Source organism: Mastomys coucha, unplaced genomic scaffold (assembly GCF_008632895.1).
Source record: "Mastomys coucha isolate ucsf_1 unplaced genomic scaffold, UCSF_Mcou_1 pScaffold22, whole genome shotgun sequence".
NCBI lineage: Eukaryota > Metazoa > Chordata > Mammalia > Rodentia > Muridae > Mastomys > Mastomys coucha.
Window position 1 is genome coordinate 208734273 of NW_022196905.1, and position 15263 is coordinate 208749535.

The 15263-nt window shown below is 59.6% G+C and overlaps 2 protein-coding genes and 1 long non-coding RNA gene across 3 annotated transcripts; 1 reads left to right on the top strand and 2 right to left on the bottom strand.

The window, feature by feature from the left end:
* Positions 1-1496: 1496 nt before the first annotated feature.
* On the bottom strand, positions 1497-8537 carry Cilp2 (cartilage intermediate layer protein 2). The gene is made up of 8 exons (XM_031340042.1): positions 8393-8537; positions 7590-7691; positions 7172-7444; positions 6572-6727; positions 5493-5771; positions 5194-5302; positions 4522-4679; positions 1497-4411 (listed from the first exon to the last, which is right to left on the bottom strand). The coding sequence occupies exons 1-8, from the start codon at positions 8454-8456 to the stop codon at positions 2085-2087; spliced, it is 3468 nt and encodes a 1155-aa protein (XP_031195902.1). The 5' UTR covers positions 8457-8537; the 3' UTR covers positions 1497-2084.
* LOC116069437 lies at positions 8472-11213 on the top strand. Its single transcript, XR_004110018.1, has 2 exons — positions 8472-10260; positions 10607-11213. It is a non-coding gene; the product is annotated as an uncharacterized LOC116069437 (long non-coding RNA).
* Positions 8898-15262, bottom strand: Yjefn3 (YjeF N-terminal domain containing 3). Its single transcript, XM_031340044.1, has 6 exons — positions 15013-15262; positions 11822-11930; positions 10595-10705; positions 10367-10480; positions 10134-10284; positions 8898-9133 (listed from the first exon to the last, which is right to left on the bottom strand). The coding sequence occupies exons 1-6, from the start codon at positions 15072-15074 to the stop codon at positions 8928-8930; spliced, it is 753 nt and encodes a 250-aa protein (XP_031195904.1). The 5' UTR covers positions 15075-15262; the 3' UTR covers positions 8898-8927.
* Between the last annotated feature and the right edge of the window lies 1 nt (position 15263).

Consider the following 15263-nt stretch of genomic DNA (forward strand, 5'->3'; position numbering starts at 1 on the left):
TCTGAACCCTCAGACCCACATCCCTCAGGGTACAGGAAGGTATTCCTGCTGTTGGTAAAAACAGCCCCTACCAGGAGGTGCTCACCACGCAGGGGAGCTTGTGAGTGGCCAGACCAAAGCAAAAGTCCGGAAGTGAGTTAAAAAGAGACACCTGGGGGCTGGCCGCTCGGGGACTAACTGGGGCCACAAGAGCTGACCCCTAAGAGGGCCCTGTGTGTATGGCTGTTATGTTCATGGGCTCACGCAGCTAATCACCTGCTGCCAAAACTTGCAAGGTGGGTAATAAAGAAGGGGTTCGTAGGCCCTAAGTGAAGAGGCACTCCACACTCTACTCTTTGACAGGACCATGCTTTAGGGTGTTAGGCATAGGGCCCTCCTTTCTTGGAGTTAGGGATGAGGCTCAGTTGGTAGGGCACTTGCCTAGCATACACAAAGCTCTGGGTTCCATCATAAACTGAGTATGTCTGTCATCCTAGTACTGGGCAATGGCAGGAGGAGGATCAGGAATTCAAGGTCTTCCTCAACTGCCTAGTGACTTAGAAGTCTCCAACCAAAAAGACCCTTCTCTTAGGGACCCACTAATGTCCCCAGGCTAGCTATTGGGGGGCATGAGGGGCCTCTGGGGAGCCCCTCTCCTGTAGGGACTCACAACTGAGCAGTTTCTCTGGGGAGTGGGCATGTGATCGGAAGCACAGCTCTGCTGTGCAGTGTCCACCTGCCTGTCCACTGGAGTTGTGAGCAGTTCTGCCATGTCCCGATCTCTCATCATTCTGAGGCTAGTAGGTCCTCAGTGGAGCCTGTATCCCCCCATGGCTGGCCAAGGTATGGCTGGGCTTCAGCATGGAGGTGCTCAGGCCAGCAGAGGCCTGAGAAGTCCAAGGCAACAGAGGTGGGAATGGCTACACCTGCTCAGGAACTTTCCCCACAGGGCTCCTCCTTGCCCTGGAATTCTGAGCCACTAGCCAAGCCCAGCAGTCAGGAGGCCCCAGCAGCTGTGGAGCTACTGCGCTCTCTAGTCAAAAGACATCTCTACACATACATACATACACACACACACACCACACACAGACACACACCACACACATACACACACACCACACACCATACACATACACACACACCACACACCATACACACACACCACACACAGACACACACACCACATACATACTTACACAAACACCACGCACCACACACACATACACACACCACACACAGACTCGCATCACACCCTTTGCAGCCAGGCACCTGACAGAGGTGTGCCATGCCACGCAGGCTTGCTTTCCTTAGCTGCTCACACGCAGGACCTTGTGTGCCCCCAAGCCCTTTGTTCTTGTTTGGTGCATTTTGGTTTTCAGAAACAACTGGCTTTGTAGTCCTGGCTGGCCTGGATGTTAGCATGCTCCTGTCTCAGGCTGCTGGGATCACTGGACCCTGACTCAGACTTGTGTGTGGCTCAGCCCCACTCAGGCTTCATTTTCAACTGACACAAAGGGTTGGGAATTATAGCATTTTTAATTGAGCCCGATAGCACCTGCCCCCAAGTCCGGAGGGCATTCCCAAGCACCATTGAACCACCCCCCGCCCCCCGCAGCCCTAGCTTCCCCTGCATGGCAACCTCAAAGCACTCTTTCCCCACGTTCCATGAGGCCAACCTGTACCCCGACTCACACCCACCCACCCACTGGGGCTTTATCTCAATCAATACGACCTCAGAACCAAAGCTGGGGCAGGGGTCTCACAAAGGCTGAGACTCAGGGTATTTGAGTCAGTCAGAACCTGCCTCGGCTGAGGCCCAGGCCTGAGGTGGACAACCACGTCCCCGGCCCTGGCTTCTTCATCTACAGCTGGACATTGTTTCTGGTCACAGAACCTCAGCTTCCTGCCCCAAAATTTCCACCAGCACCCTTAGTTTTCTTTCATCTTGACCAAATTGTTGGTGGAGAAGGGGGTAAGAGACCCAGCAGCCTGGGAGCCAAAGCGGGGAGGCATTCCGAAGACACAGGAGTCTAAAGCAAGGCGGAGAGTGAGGTCTGGACCAGTTCGCTGTCCAGCGCCCAAGGAAGGGGTTTGGCTAACCTGGGTTAACCAGCCTGGGTTTGGTTAGCCCGGGAATAGCGGGTGGCTTGGCCCATCTCCCGACGGATGTCGCCAAGCGCTGAGGAGGGGTTCTCCAGCAGCCGCTGGAAGAGGCTGGGGCGCGCGGGCGGCTCACGGCACTGGAAGGTGACTGCGGTGCCCGCGTCGGCTTTCATCTCCCGGGAGAAGCCGTCGGAGGAGCCGTCGAAGCAGCGGCCTATGGCGATTTCCTTGGCCAGCCGTGGGCTCTGGTCCGTGACCGTGTAGACGCCATAGTTGTGGCCCAGCGCGTCGAGCGGCGCCAGCATGGCGAAGGCGGCGGGGTCATCGGCAGGGGCGAGCGGCGGGTGCCGGGCTAGATAGTCCTGCAGGAGAGCGTTGACAGCCACGCGGCGGCAGCTGCCCTGGGGGGTCACGGTCACCAGCGTTCTGTCCACCTGGCGCTGGTCAAACAGCATGCCGCCGCACTTGAACTCCACGCAGGCGGCCGAGGCGCCGGGGCGCTCCGGGTGGCGCACGCTGCGGGTGTCGCGCAGCCCGTAGAGGCGGCCGCGTGTGGCTTCGTGGGTGCCGCCCGCGTTGTGCGAACGCACCATGTACTCCTGCGGGCCCTGCAGCCGCACCTTCAGGAAGCACGCGCGGAACTCCTGCGGGTTGGGCCACCAGGCCAGCAGGTCGCCGGTCCACGAGGCGGGCGCTCCCTCGTGGAACGGCACTACGTCGTACTCGTACTTGTCCGCCTCCACGCGCGAGAATCGGAAGTGACTATCGGTGACCGGCGCGTCCTCGCAGTCGCGCAGGCGGCGCCACGGATACACGGGGCCGTGCGCCTCGGACTCGTGGCCCGCGCGTGGACGCGCGAGGTTCAAGCGGAAGCCGGTGCGCTTGAGCGCCGGGTCGTCGTGATCTGTGCGCCGGTAGCCTAGGCGCTCCAGGTAGGGCTGCGCCACGCCCACGACGGTCGCGGTCGCGCGTGGCCGCGACGGCGCGGCCTCCAGCTCCTCGCCCCCCAGAGCCGCGGTCACAAAGGCCGTGTAGGCATCGGGCTGCTCGGCGTCGCAGAAGGCCGGTACGCACGCGCCGTTGGGCCCCGTGACCGCGCTGTCGAAGCGACCCCACGCGCGTGGGTTGGCCGTGAAGCCCGGCGCGGGCTCCAGGTTGAGCAGCGTCACCACCACGCCCTGCACCTGCTCGGCGGGCGCGAAGCGATCCGTGCCGTAGGCGCGAACCTTCACGAAGCAGCGGCGCCTCTCGGGCACGTCTAGGTTGAACAGGCGGCGCTCGCGCATGGTGAGCGCGCCCACGAGGAACGCGCGCTCCTCCCTGCGCACGCGCGCCGCCGTCGCCTCCTCCCGCCGGAAGCCGCCGTCTCCCGGCCCTGCCCTCTCCTCCTCCCACAGGCCGGTCTCCGGGTCCAGCGACCAGAGAGCCAGAGCCTCGGCGTGACCGGGCATGCGCACGTGGTCGGCGTCCACGCGCACGTCCGCGCGCGCCACGTGCAGCTGCTCCTCGGAGCCGGGCGCGCGCAGATCCACGGCGAACATGCCGTAGGTGCGCAGAGGCGCGAGCTCGCCCGCACTGTCCAGAAAGCGGAGGTCGCTGGACGCCGCGGCCGCCGACGCCGGGTCACGCGGGTCCACGAAGGTGACCCGCGCCTCCACGGGCCCCGCGTACGGACGGCCGTCGGGATGGTGGAAGGTCCCCGCAGGCAGGACGAGCTCGCCCAGCGCTGGCGCGTCCTCTGTGCCCCCCAGCGGGATTTCGCCGCCCCGCTCCGCGTCCAACAGCACGGCGGCCGCTTTGCGCAGCGCGCGGACCTCGTGGTACACGCCGGCTCCGCGAGGGTCGAAAGGCAGCACGCGGACGCTGTCCACGAACTCGCCACTCGGGTCCACGAAAGTCACCACGAGGCGCTCGGTGGCCGGCGGCACCTCGATGGTGAAGTCGCCCTGGTAGGAGGTGAAGCCGATGGGTGCGCGGCCCAGCAGTATCCTGGCGAAACGCAGGGGCTCCCCGGAATCAGCAGCCACCACGCGGCCCCGCACCAGGCCCCGACGGGGCAGGCACTTGCGACAGCCACACTCGGCCACCACCTTCACCGGGAGCACGTAGCCGGAGCAGCGGATATCCCTGCTCTCCAGGCGCAGCACCGAGCAGCAGCGAGAGCCCGCGTCCCCACAGCGAGGGCCGGAGCCCACGGGGCCCGGGCAGCGCGTGTCCGCGCACAGGCCCACGTCGAGGTACGTGGGGCCGCCGCCGAGCTGGCCGCAGTCGTCCGGAAGCTTGATCAGGTGTTCCTGAGGTCGGGGGTCACAGGCCGGCTGGCCAGGAGCTGGGGGATTCCATACAACCAGGTCATGAGAGGGAGGCAGAGGTGGGGACGGGGGGTGGGGTGGGGAGCTTGGGCTGGGCTCCTATGGGGCGGGAGTGGACCCCACTCACCGAGTATGGTGAGGTGGGCGGCGCGGGATCGCACGGTGCCAGCCTCATTCCAGGCCTTGCAGTGGTATTCCCCTGCCTGCTCCTCCCGAAGCCTCTGGAGCTCTAGGTGTGGCCCAGACCCCTGCTGGCGTCGGTCCAGTAGGGTCCCGTTGTGGAACCTGAAGAAGGCAGTAAGTTCGAAGCATCTTGGGGACATTAGGAATGGTGGGCGGGACTGCATCTGTCTCTAGGAGGGAAGAGCTGGAGACTGGCTTCCTGGAGCTCAGCCCTCATCCTCATGCACTTTTCAAGGAAGGCAGAGGGCAGCATTTACTCCTAGGAGGTTTTTGTTTTGTTGAGACAAGGTCTCCTGCACTTCAGGCTGTATAGCAAAGGGTGATTTTGAACTCCCCATCCTCCAGTCTCTACAGGCGTGCCCTACAGGCATGCCCCACAAGCCTGCTCTGCTTTTTCTTTGGCGATATGGTTACACACACACACACACACACAAAATAAAACCTACACGACTTCAAGCTCACGACAATCCTCCTGCCTCAGCTCATGATCTCAGTGCTGGGATCATGTGTTCATCATCACATCTTAGTTTTAGAAAGCTTTGAAGTACCACATGCATGGTACCATCCTGTTCAACCCAAAGCAGGCCGAGTTCCCTGAGTTTGTGTGGACACTCACCAGGAATATTTCTTGGGCATGGGTGTCCCCGAGGCCTTGCAGCAGAAGGTTACATTCTGACCTGCCTCTCGAACTCGAGACTCAGGATGCTTTACCAGGTACGGCTTCCCTGAAGGAGTCAGAGTTGGCCAAGCTCATGACCCTGCTCTACCCCAGAAACCCCCTTTTTTCTCAGATTCTATCACAGACAGCCCACCTCATCCTGTGCTGTCAACACGTGAGTCACGGCTTGTTTTTCCCCTTGGCCTGGAACATCCTCCTCTGTAACTCACATGTTCTTGGCCCGCAGGGACACTCACCTAACTCTTCAAGGATGATGGTGACGACGGCTGAGTTGGAGCCGTTGGCGTGGGCCTGGGCTGTACCAGCAGAGAACCCATTCATCTGGGCACTGACGTTGGCCTTGCTGCCAGCGCAGACTCCAGGCACTCGGAAGGTTCCATGGGTACCACTGGTGGCTATGGTGCCAGGTCGAGTTCGCAGGGAGACCCTGGCTCCCGACAGCGGTCGCCCAGATGGGGTGACCACCGAGCCCACAAGGATGTGGTTTGGGCACCCGCAGGTGTCAGAGTTACACCCTAGGGGAACATGGGAGTGGTAGGCGCAGAGAGAACGCTCGGGGAGAGCTTTGCACTCAGTTACACACGTATGTAACCCTGCCTCCCATCAGCTCCCCACAGGCTTCCGTGTGGCTTAAGTGAGTCTGGAGACAAGGATAAGAGGGCACAGCTGGGGCACTGTGAGGAAGGTGGGTCCATAGATGCCAGACAGAAGCTCCAAGAGGGGACCAAAGAGGATGGTTCTTAAAAGATGGTGAGGCTTCAGGCGGGAATACCTAGGTGGGGGCTGGGAGCGAGGGGCTGTCTTGGACAACATCTGTCTCACTTCCAAGGCTGCTGCTTCTCCACCAAGTGGAAAGTTCCAGTGGAAACTTAAGGGCAGAGGCACCGGGTGGGGTCCCCACCATCGGCGACATCGTGCCCCCACTATATGAGGGCCCTGCTGCAGCTGTCTGCAGACCATGTTTGTGGAGCCCAGGCCTGAGTGGAATTTCCAGTGCCCTCCTGGCTGGCCTGCAGTCTGGCAAAGGGAGGGGCTGGGCATTGCGTGGGCGAGCATAGGCAGAGACTGATGGCTGCACGCTTGCACCCAGAGTGTGCAGCTGGTTTCTGTCTACACAGGGGTATCTTAGTGTGCACACTAGGTGAAATAACTCCTCAGGTCTTCCCATGCCTGCCCAGCATCCACCGACCCCCTCTGTACAATCTCCTTCCCTAGCGTGTGCATGGCCTCCACTTCAACTGGTCCAGTACTCTGGGCCCCTTCTTATGTGGGCCCCACTCCTGATCATCCCCTCCCCTGGCCCTGCCCCTCCTACCTGGGCAACGGGATCTCACGCACTTCTGCGCCTCCTGGGGGCTCCCGGGGCACGTATCCCCAGACGAGCTTTGACAGCTCCGGCGGCGCAGGCGACGACCCTGCCCGCAACTCTTCGAGCATAGGCCCCACGTGCCCCAAGCGCCCCAAGCCGCCTCTGCGGAGCAAGGAGGGAGATGAGGTGGATCTGCCCATCTTGGTCAGCGGGCTTTCTGGACTAAGTGGGTCCGGTTCTCCCGGCATACACCCTCCCTGACTGCAGGGGCAGATTGAAGTTCTGCACGGAGTTCACCTACACACAAACACACACCACCTCCTTGACAAGTGCGGTCCTGATTAGCCCCGCTGGACATCGGCCTTCGATACGATGAGGCTTAAGGTGTGCCCCATCACCAAGCAGTTCTGCATGGGCTGACGATGCGATCCTGGCTTGTCAGTGCATTACCTACTACAACCTGGGCCCTGCTCCCTGCATCTTCACTGTGCGCGCGCTGATGGGTGTGTCTCGTCTAAGCCACGCCCGTGCCCTGCCATCATTGGGCCTTGCTCCTTAGGGTCGCACTGTACCGGCCCGCCCAAAGCCTATGGGCCCCGCCCTTACCTAGTGGGCAGCGGAAGCGCACGTGGTAGTTGGAGCAGCGGCGGCCTCGAGGTTGCTCGCGATTTAGACACCAGAAGCCGCGCTCTGGGTTGGCATGCACCCTCTCGCCCATGGCTGCTGGTAGCGCCCAGTCGGTGGTGCGCGCCTCCAGCGCCAGTGGCCTCGGACACACGCGCGCGGGACCGTAGTAGAAGCGAATGGCGGCCAGGCTCTCGAAGTCGCCATCTCCTCCCGGGTGGTCCACGTTGAACCACGACGTCCACTCGCTGGCCTCTGCGGGCATAGCACGCTGAGCCTGGGTCCCGCCTCCCGCTAGTCCCTCCAGCTCGGAGCCTTGAGGTCACCTTCCCTTCTCCTGCTCCCTCCCGCTGACCCCACCAAGCCCAGGTCACACAGGCGGGTTGCTTAGGTGACTCACCCTCCCAGTCCTCCAGGGCTGGCGAGGGCTGGCCGGGATCTGGCGGCTGCCCCTGAAGACCCCTGGCGGTTGAAGTGTGCTCCTCGGTGGGGGTGGCAGCGTCTGGGGGAGTTCGAGGAGGCACAAGATAGGGACCACTGAGACCCTTGGTGCAACAGGGGGAACACTGACTACCACATTTCACGGGTTAGAAAACTGAGGATCTGAGAGGCCAGCTCTAGGCCTGGGGGCTGCAGCAGCACCCGCTCCAGCAAGCCTCCCAATTAACTAGCAGCGGATCCTGAAGACTTGTTACGCCACAGATCGGGCGACTCTATGCCCCACTCTGCCCCTCTAGTCTCAAGTGCTCATCAACCACAAGTCGAGCGCGTTCGGCTCTGCCTTTACCCGCAGACCACTGCGGTTTCTTCCTGGAAGTCCCTCCTGGCATCTACCCTCACGGGTCTTTCTAAGTGGGACGCAAGGTGCCAACAGGTAAGTCCTTGGTTTCTCTGGCCTTCCAGTTTTCCAAGATGGACTAGGAAGGTAGACAGGTTCAGACAAAAACCCTTCTTCCAGGAGCTCCAGCCTTCTGAGAAATGGGACTGTCACAAGCCCCGCGGAGGGGCAGCTACGACCCCTTGGCACAGATTTGGAGACCTGACGTTCAGAACCTTGGCCGAGTGGACCTTGGACAGTGGAAGAGGTTTCTTTCTTTCACCCGCTCTCTGGGACGCTCATGAGGTGTCCCCCCTACCCCCGCCCGCTTTTCTGCGCGCGGGGATGTCGGCCTCGGGGGTGGTGGGGCTCCCAAGGTATCTCACCTCGCGCTCCTGCTAGGTGGACGGCGGCGACGCAGAGATAGAGGTAGCGCAGAGGTGACGCCATCGCCAGGTCCGAGCTGCTCGGCGAAGCTCTGGGATCGGACTAGGGCGGGCCTGGCGGCTGCAGGGGACTTAAAGGGGCGGGACGCGGCCGCAAGCCACGCCCCAGCACACCACGCGGGGTCGCCCTTCTAGGCCTCCCGCGGTGCCTCCGCCCTTAGACCGCCCCGGGTCCTGCGTTCCTCCTCTTCCAACTGGGTCCCGTGTCGTGTGCTGGGCTCCCTCTGGTCTTAAAACTTGGGCACCCTAAGATGCTGGGCATTCTCTAGAATGTTTAACTTCGGTCCTAAGTACTGTAGGCCACTCCCCAGCAGCTTGGAAGTCCCACTTGGGGTCTGCTCTCCATTCTAAGAAACTCCCCGGCGCAGCTCCTCTCCGCAAACCCGGAGGGAAGTCCCCTCTCCACCCGCCCACCCCTAGTCTGGTGCACAAAAGAGGCAGAGGGAGAGGTGATGGAGATGTTTATTGGTGCGGTTCACAGTGAGGCCACGCAGTCGGTGCCAGTATATTTTGGTAGGTGCAGGCCAAACTTTCGGCGCACGTCGTCAGGCACGAACCTGCCGGCTACGAAGTGGTGGCGTCCGGAGAAGCGGCCGGCGCAGCTCTTGGGCGCCGCAAAGGACACCAGCACATCGGGCTGCACTTCGTCCCTCGAGTCGCCACCGGCCTCGGCATCCCAGCCTGAGGGCGGAAGAGGGGAAGCTGAGGTCCCCGGGCCCCGGACCAAGTCTGCCCTGCCTCTCTCCACGCACGCGGGTAGCGGTCAGACCTGCTGACCGCAGAGCTGCCTCCACCCTCCGACCACACCATTTCCAGCGCTAACCTGCCAAGACCCAGCCTTTGCCTCCTGAACCGTGTCTCCTTCCGCAGCGGTCAGGAGCCGCCTCGCTCAAATCAGACCTTCTTCACCCACCTCAGGTCTGACCTCAGCCTCCTCCTTCCCCGACTGAGTCTCCACCCTGCACTGTGTCCCGAGACTCCCTCCTTCAGAACTGTGCCCCCATATTCCCACCGGATTTGATCTCCCCTTACGATCTGAGACGTCTTGGCTCTCTGAACGCCCACCCCCCCCGCCCCGTGTTACGTTTGTCAGGACTCTGCCCTCTCCCCAGACCACCAGGAGTTTCGGTTCCACCCAGTCCACGAACCAGCAACCCAGACTTCTCTCCTGCCTCATGCACTAACGAGAGCCGCGGGCTCCTCTCTCTAACTAGAGGCTTCCAACTGCAGGATCTCTCCTTTTTCCGGGACCACCTACTGTCTCCCCCTCGAACTAGATAATGCCTCGGCTTTGGTCCGGAATGGTCCTGGAGCCATCTAGCTGGGGACACCCCCACGCAGTCCCCACGGGAGGCTGAGCGCTGTTTGTCCCTAGCAGCTCTGGCCTGGCAGGCGTGGCCTCTGCCGAGTGAGCTCACGTCTGTCCAGCAACAGGGCCGGTGGTGGGTGGTGCCCATGGAGCTGAGCACCCGGACCAAGGGGACACCGAGTCACTTGGGGCAGCCACTTGTATCGCTCCCATCATCAGGGCGGGTGTGAAACAGGATGAGGGCAGACGCGGGAACTGAGGTTGAAAGAGTTGGACAAGGAAAACCGGGGGCGGAGGGAGGTGCAGAGGGGAGGATTTGGGATGGATGGAAAAAACCGGCTAGGGTAACCAGGCTGCCCCTGGGTGGCGTGCCTGAGGGGACGTCCAGGCTCACAAGCGGGATGGAGAGTCGCCTTAGCGTGGCCAGCGCGCGCGCGCAGTGCCCGCCTGCTTCCGCCAGCTGCACCCCCGGCCCGAGCACAGCGTCCACCACCAGCCCGTACGCGTCGTCGATGAGCCGCACCTGGGGAGAGGGGCGGTGTGTGGGGGGGGGCTATGCTCGCCCGGGCCAGGGCAGGGGCAGGGGCAGGGTGGGTGCATCTGACCTCGGCGGGCAGGAAGGACAGGAAGGGGATATCCATCTTCTCGCACTGCGTGGTCAGGTCACGGTGCAGCGCGTCGGCCGAACGCGCGGGGCAGAAGATGCTGGGCTGGTATTCCTGCGGGGGGGGGGGACCCGGGTTCGGTGATGGAGGCGGGAAGGAGACCCCCTCCTGTTCCCAGCGGGACCCCAGCCCTATTTCTGTCCTCCGCATCACGGCCCTGTTACTCACGAACACCCGCAGGTGCCTGGCACACGCCAGCCCAACGGCGCCATTCTGCTCCGGGCCGCACACGACCAGCACCGTCCTCTGCTTCCACGACAGTGAGGGCAAGGGGAACGCCTGAGACATAGCACAGCAGAGAGGTTTGATGGGACGGGTGGGGTGGGCATAGGGACATAGCGGGAGCAGAGAGGTGGTCTGCGTGCCGGGCAGGCAGGCGGGCTCAGCCAGAGTGCGAGCCAGGCCTCTGCGCCCAGTCCCAGTGTGGTTTGTTTACTCAGTACGCACTTAGGATACATTCCCACTTCCCTCACCCAACTCCCTCAAAAAGGTGAAAAGTGTGGTGATCCCAGAAGGATGCCCCCAATTCGGCAAGAGTGGCGCCTAGTCCATCTGTTTCTGCCCCACTATTTCCTGTCAGTCTGCTTTCTATTTCAAACAATCAGTCTGCGCCTAATTCTTGTTGTTTTAGAGGTTCCTCAGTCTAACTCGGGCTGGTCTTGAACTTGCAGCAATTCTGCCTCAGCCCCCAACTGTAGAGTTAGCAGCTGTGAACCACCACGAGAGCAAGCTGGGCTACTGAATACAGCCAGCTAAGTGGCTCAGCTGATAAAGAACTTGCCACCAAGCCTCTGAAGGGACTGTCGTTTCTTTCCTGAAACCCACATGGTGGAAGAACACTAGCTCACAAACTATCCTAGCCACCGCACATGCTCACACTCACATCTACGGGGCCAGGTAAAATAAATGGAATTAAAAAAAAACGTGAGAGGCAGGGCATTTTCAGTGCTGGGAGGTGCTTGTAATCTTTTCTTGGGCTTCTACCCGGAGGATCCCAAAACCCTTTCAGTAGGCCTCACAGCAAGTGCCTTTGACGTCAATAACACCCTCCTTGTTAGGTTTAGCAGAGCCAGATACACAAAGTTTGGCCCGCTTCCGACCTCATCTGGCCCACTGCGGTCCCACCCTGTCCATCTTAGGACCTCTTTTCTCATTGGGGCATTTTGGGGTGTGCAGATGGCAGCGATAGCTGTCAGGTAGGTTACACCTCTGGGAGACCCAGGCCTGCACCTCGAAAGCTTCAGCCCCACCCTGTAGGTGCCTCCCCCAATCTGAGTCTCTGGGGACCCCACTTCTGCCTTGTCTGTTACCCTGAGTCTGAGATCTCTAGTCTGTTCTGACGGTGAACTCCCTTGTACTTCAGTTGAAGTAACCCAGAGCAGAGGGGAATGGTACCTTGGTCACAGCCACCGCACTAGCGTGCCCACATAGTTCCACCAGCTGCTGCCGTCCGAAGCGGTACTCGTCCAGTAGCTCCCGCTCCAGGGCGGCCGCCTCAGAGGGGCTGCGGGCAGAGTTGGGCAACATGCTCAGAGGCGCAGACAGGGAACAGAGACTCGAGGATGGCTGCCCAGACCCGGCCAAAGACCCTTGCCTTCTTGTTACCCAAGAGGAGTTCCAGTGGCCTTGAGCCCCGGGTCCACCATCTCTTGCCCAGTTTTCCCATCCCACAAGCACGGTTTGAAATGGCAGCTGCAGCCTGAGGCACGCGAGCCCTCTGGTGGTGAAAGAGTCACTCAGTGGTGGTTTTATTGCCGGAAAACAAAGACTGAGCCCAACAACTCAGAGATCAGAAGGAAAGATGAGTGCAGATTGAGCCCCGTGTGCTAGGAGGTCTCGCTGCATAGCCCAGGGTGTCGTCGAGCTCCTTGTCCTCCTCTTTCAGATTTATAACTGGTGAGCTCACTTACCCCGAACCTTAGAGTTTGATTTCTGACACAGGGGCCAATGAGGAAGCTCCAGCGCATTGGAGGGGGCCGACTGATAAGTGTGGCTTGTCAAGGTGGCTTTTGAAGTCTGCAGAGAAGTTTAGCAGCTCATTCAAGAAAAGAAGGAGCCTTCAACTGGACAATGAAATTAAGATATCTGAACTAGGCTTAGTACCCTACTCCTTTAATCCCAGCATTTGGGAGGCAGAATGGTGAGCCAAGGATACATCATAGTGAGACCTTTATTTGGCTGGTTGGGTTTTTCTTTGGGGGGGGTGTGTTTTTTGTTTTGTTTTGTTTTTGTTTCTCTGTGTAGTTCTTACTGTTCTGTTCTGGAACTTGATTTGTACACAAGGCTGGCTTTGAACTCACAGAGATCCACCTACCTCTGTCTCCCAAGTGCTGGGATTAAAGGTGTCCTGTGCCACCACACCCGGCATGAGACCCTATCTTAAAGAAGATGAAGATAGCTGAGACTGGAGAGATGGGCTGCTGGGCTGTGTGGCTTTACCACCACTTGGCTGAAGACTGTCTCCAGTCTACCTCTAACAGAACTTAAGACAAGAACAGATTACATAATCCATGAGTCTCCGTTCAAAAGTTAGCAATTTAATGTTGGATATGGCTTGGCAGAACACCTGCTAAGCATTCCTGAGATTCAAGGTTGCACACACATAGCACCAGGGAAAAAGACAGGTTTTAGAAAGGGATAGCAGGTGCTGAAGTACTTCCAAGCACAGGCGCCAGGACAGAAGCTGGGGAGCCTGTGCCTGCTGACAGGGCTGGCAAACTGGCAAGGTGGACACTGCACTAGAGAACCAGGGCTCGGGGTAGGAGGACAGGGTCTACTTGATGCTAACAATCCACTTCACTTCTTTCCTTTCACTTCGTTTGCACTGGTGGTGTGGGGTGCATACTGCCTGGCAAGCACTGCTAAGACATGGACGTCAGGCAGGGTATCCTAGAGGAAGGGAGGAGCTAGGAGGAAGGTCCAGGCAGGAAGGGAGAAGCCTGGAAGAAGTCTGGAATGACCTGGGGCAGAAACTGCTGGGACAAAGTTAGCACCTGTGGGGAACAGGGGAGGAAGGGCTCAACACCACAGCAAGACCCACTGTCAGAGCTGGACGCGGTACTGCATGCCTTTCAACCCAGTGCTCAGGAGGCAGAGGGAAGTGGATCTCTGTAAGTTCGAGGCCAACCTGGTCTACACAGCGAGTTCCAGGACCGCCAGGGCTATACAGAGAAACCCTGTCTCATGGGGGAAAAAAGAAAGGAAACAAAGCTCTCAGGCTGCTCAGTCAGAAAGATGGGACCACAGGTGCAGGGCAGGAGAGGTTGAGGAAGGTGTGTGTGGTGGTGGAGGAAGATGGAGAAGGCAGGGGGCCATCTGCCCAGCTTCTGGCACAGCACATCCAGCTTGTGCTCAGGGTAGGACAAGGCCCAGACACAGTGGCACATACTTTAACCTCAGCCCTTGTGGGTAAGGCAGGACTTTCATTAGTCCTGCTTGTGAAATTCTGTTTCAAAAACATGCTTGGGGGTTGAGAAGTGTCTCAGTGGCTAAAAGCCAGAACCACTCCTGCAAGAGTCCCGAGTTCAGCTCCCAGCACCCATACTGGGCAGTTCCGGCTTCAGGGGACCCAATGGCTATTTCCTGTACAGACACCTTCACAACAAATACACAGACATGCCTTAAGAGTCCAAAAACTGCTGGCTTTGCAATCAGTTTAATTCCTAGAACCCGCAAGGGTGGGGTGGAGTTGATAAACAGCTGGGTACAGTAGGTGTGCCCAGCTTGTCAAGGGACAAACAGGAGGATCTGTGGACTTGTTTGCCAGCCAGCCTAGACAATCAATAGCCTAGGTTTAGTGAGAGACTCTTAAAAAATAAGGTGGAGGAGACTAGAGGAAGGCAGACCTGATGGGACCTCCACAGGCATCGCTGTGGAGAGGCTCAGTCCCACTTTGATCTGACAGCCATGGCTGCTGCCTCTGCAGGGGTGGGGGTGCTGATCTCGTCCCTGTCTTCACCTGAAACTATGACAGCAGGGACAGTGAGCAATCCCAGAGAACAACCCAACCAAGGGGCAGCACTGACCCTGGTACACAGAGTGGATGAGAGCTGGGGGGAGCAGTGGGGCAGCCCATCTGCCATTTGGGGGCCGGTACTGGGGAGGTCCACCTCAATTCCAGCTCCTAGGACCAGAACAGCCAGGCTTCAATCTCTTTTCAGGTCCAGTGATGAAGGGAACTGAGCCTGACAACCCCAAATTACTTCTAGAAAGGCAAGGAACCATCCAGCTAAGGCACCCAGGTGCCCTCTCCATCATTTGTTCATGGGTGTCATGCATACACTCTGTACCCCAAAATGTGCCAGGGGCTTTGGCAACCTAACCCCCACCCTGAGCCTCCTGTGGTTCCTAGTGGCAGTTGCTATTCAAAGCCTCTGTGTGACTCCAAGCCCCTCACCATACCTCAAACCATTTTTCTCTGACAATAGAGAACCTGATGGGTAACTAAGAGGGCTGGCTTGCCTGGGATGCAGTTTCCCTGGCAACTCAGCTTTGGATGCACCTGCAAGCTCCCAGCAGACCCTAAGCCCCAGGGTCACCTGCCTCCAGCCTGCCACCCTGGCCCGGATCCCCTGTCACCTGCTGACCTGAGAAAGCGCCTCTCCTCCGGCAACTGGACAGGGCTGGTGTTGTGCACACTGCTGCTCATGGTCACACAGGCAAGCTGGCTCCCCGCTGCCTTTTAAGCGTGGCCCAGGGGCGGAGCCCTGCGACTAGGCGCCTGCTAATCAGGGGCCACTAGGAGGCACTGCATACAGCCATTGGCCAAAGCACTGGGTGACTTAACTCTGTGATGACTGGGCTGCAGGCTGGGTGTGTATAATGATCCACGATAGAG

Coding starts and splice junctions, on each gene's coding strand:
- Cilp2 (XM_031340042.1), bottom strand. CDS start 8,456: ATGGCGTCACCTCTGCGCTACCTCTATCTCTGCGTCGCCGCCGTCCAC. Junction 5,303..5,492: donor CATCATCCTTGAAGAGTTAG/GTGAGTGTCCCT, acceptor TGACTCCTTCAG/GGAAGCCGTACCTGGTAAAG. Junction 4,412..4,521: donor CGCCCACCTCACCATACTCG/GTGAGTGGGGTC, acceptor GGAATCCCCCAG/CTCCTGGCCAGCCGGCCTGT.
- Yjefn3 (XM_031340044.1), bottom strand. CDS start 15,074: ATGAGCAGCAGTGTGCACAACACCAGCCCTGTCCAGTTGCCGGAGGAG. Junction 11,931..15,012: donor GAGGAGAGGCGCTTTCTCAG/GTCAGCAGGTGA, acceptor CTCTGCCCGCAG/CCCCTCTGAGGCGGCCGCCC. Junction 10,285..10,366: donor TGTCCTTCCTGCCCGCCGAG/GTCAGATGCACC, acceptor CCCTCTCCCCAG/GTGCGGCTCATCGACGACGC.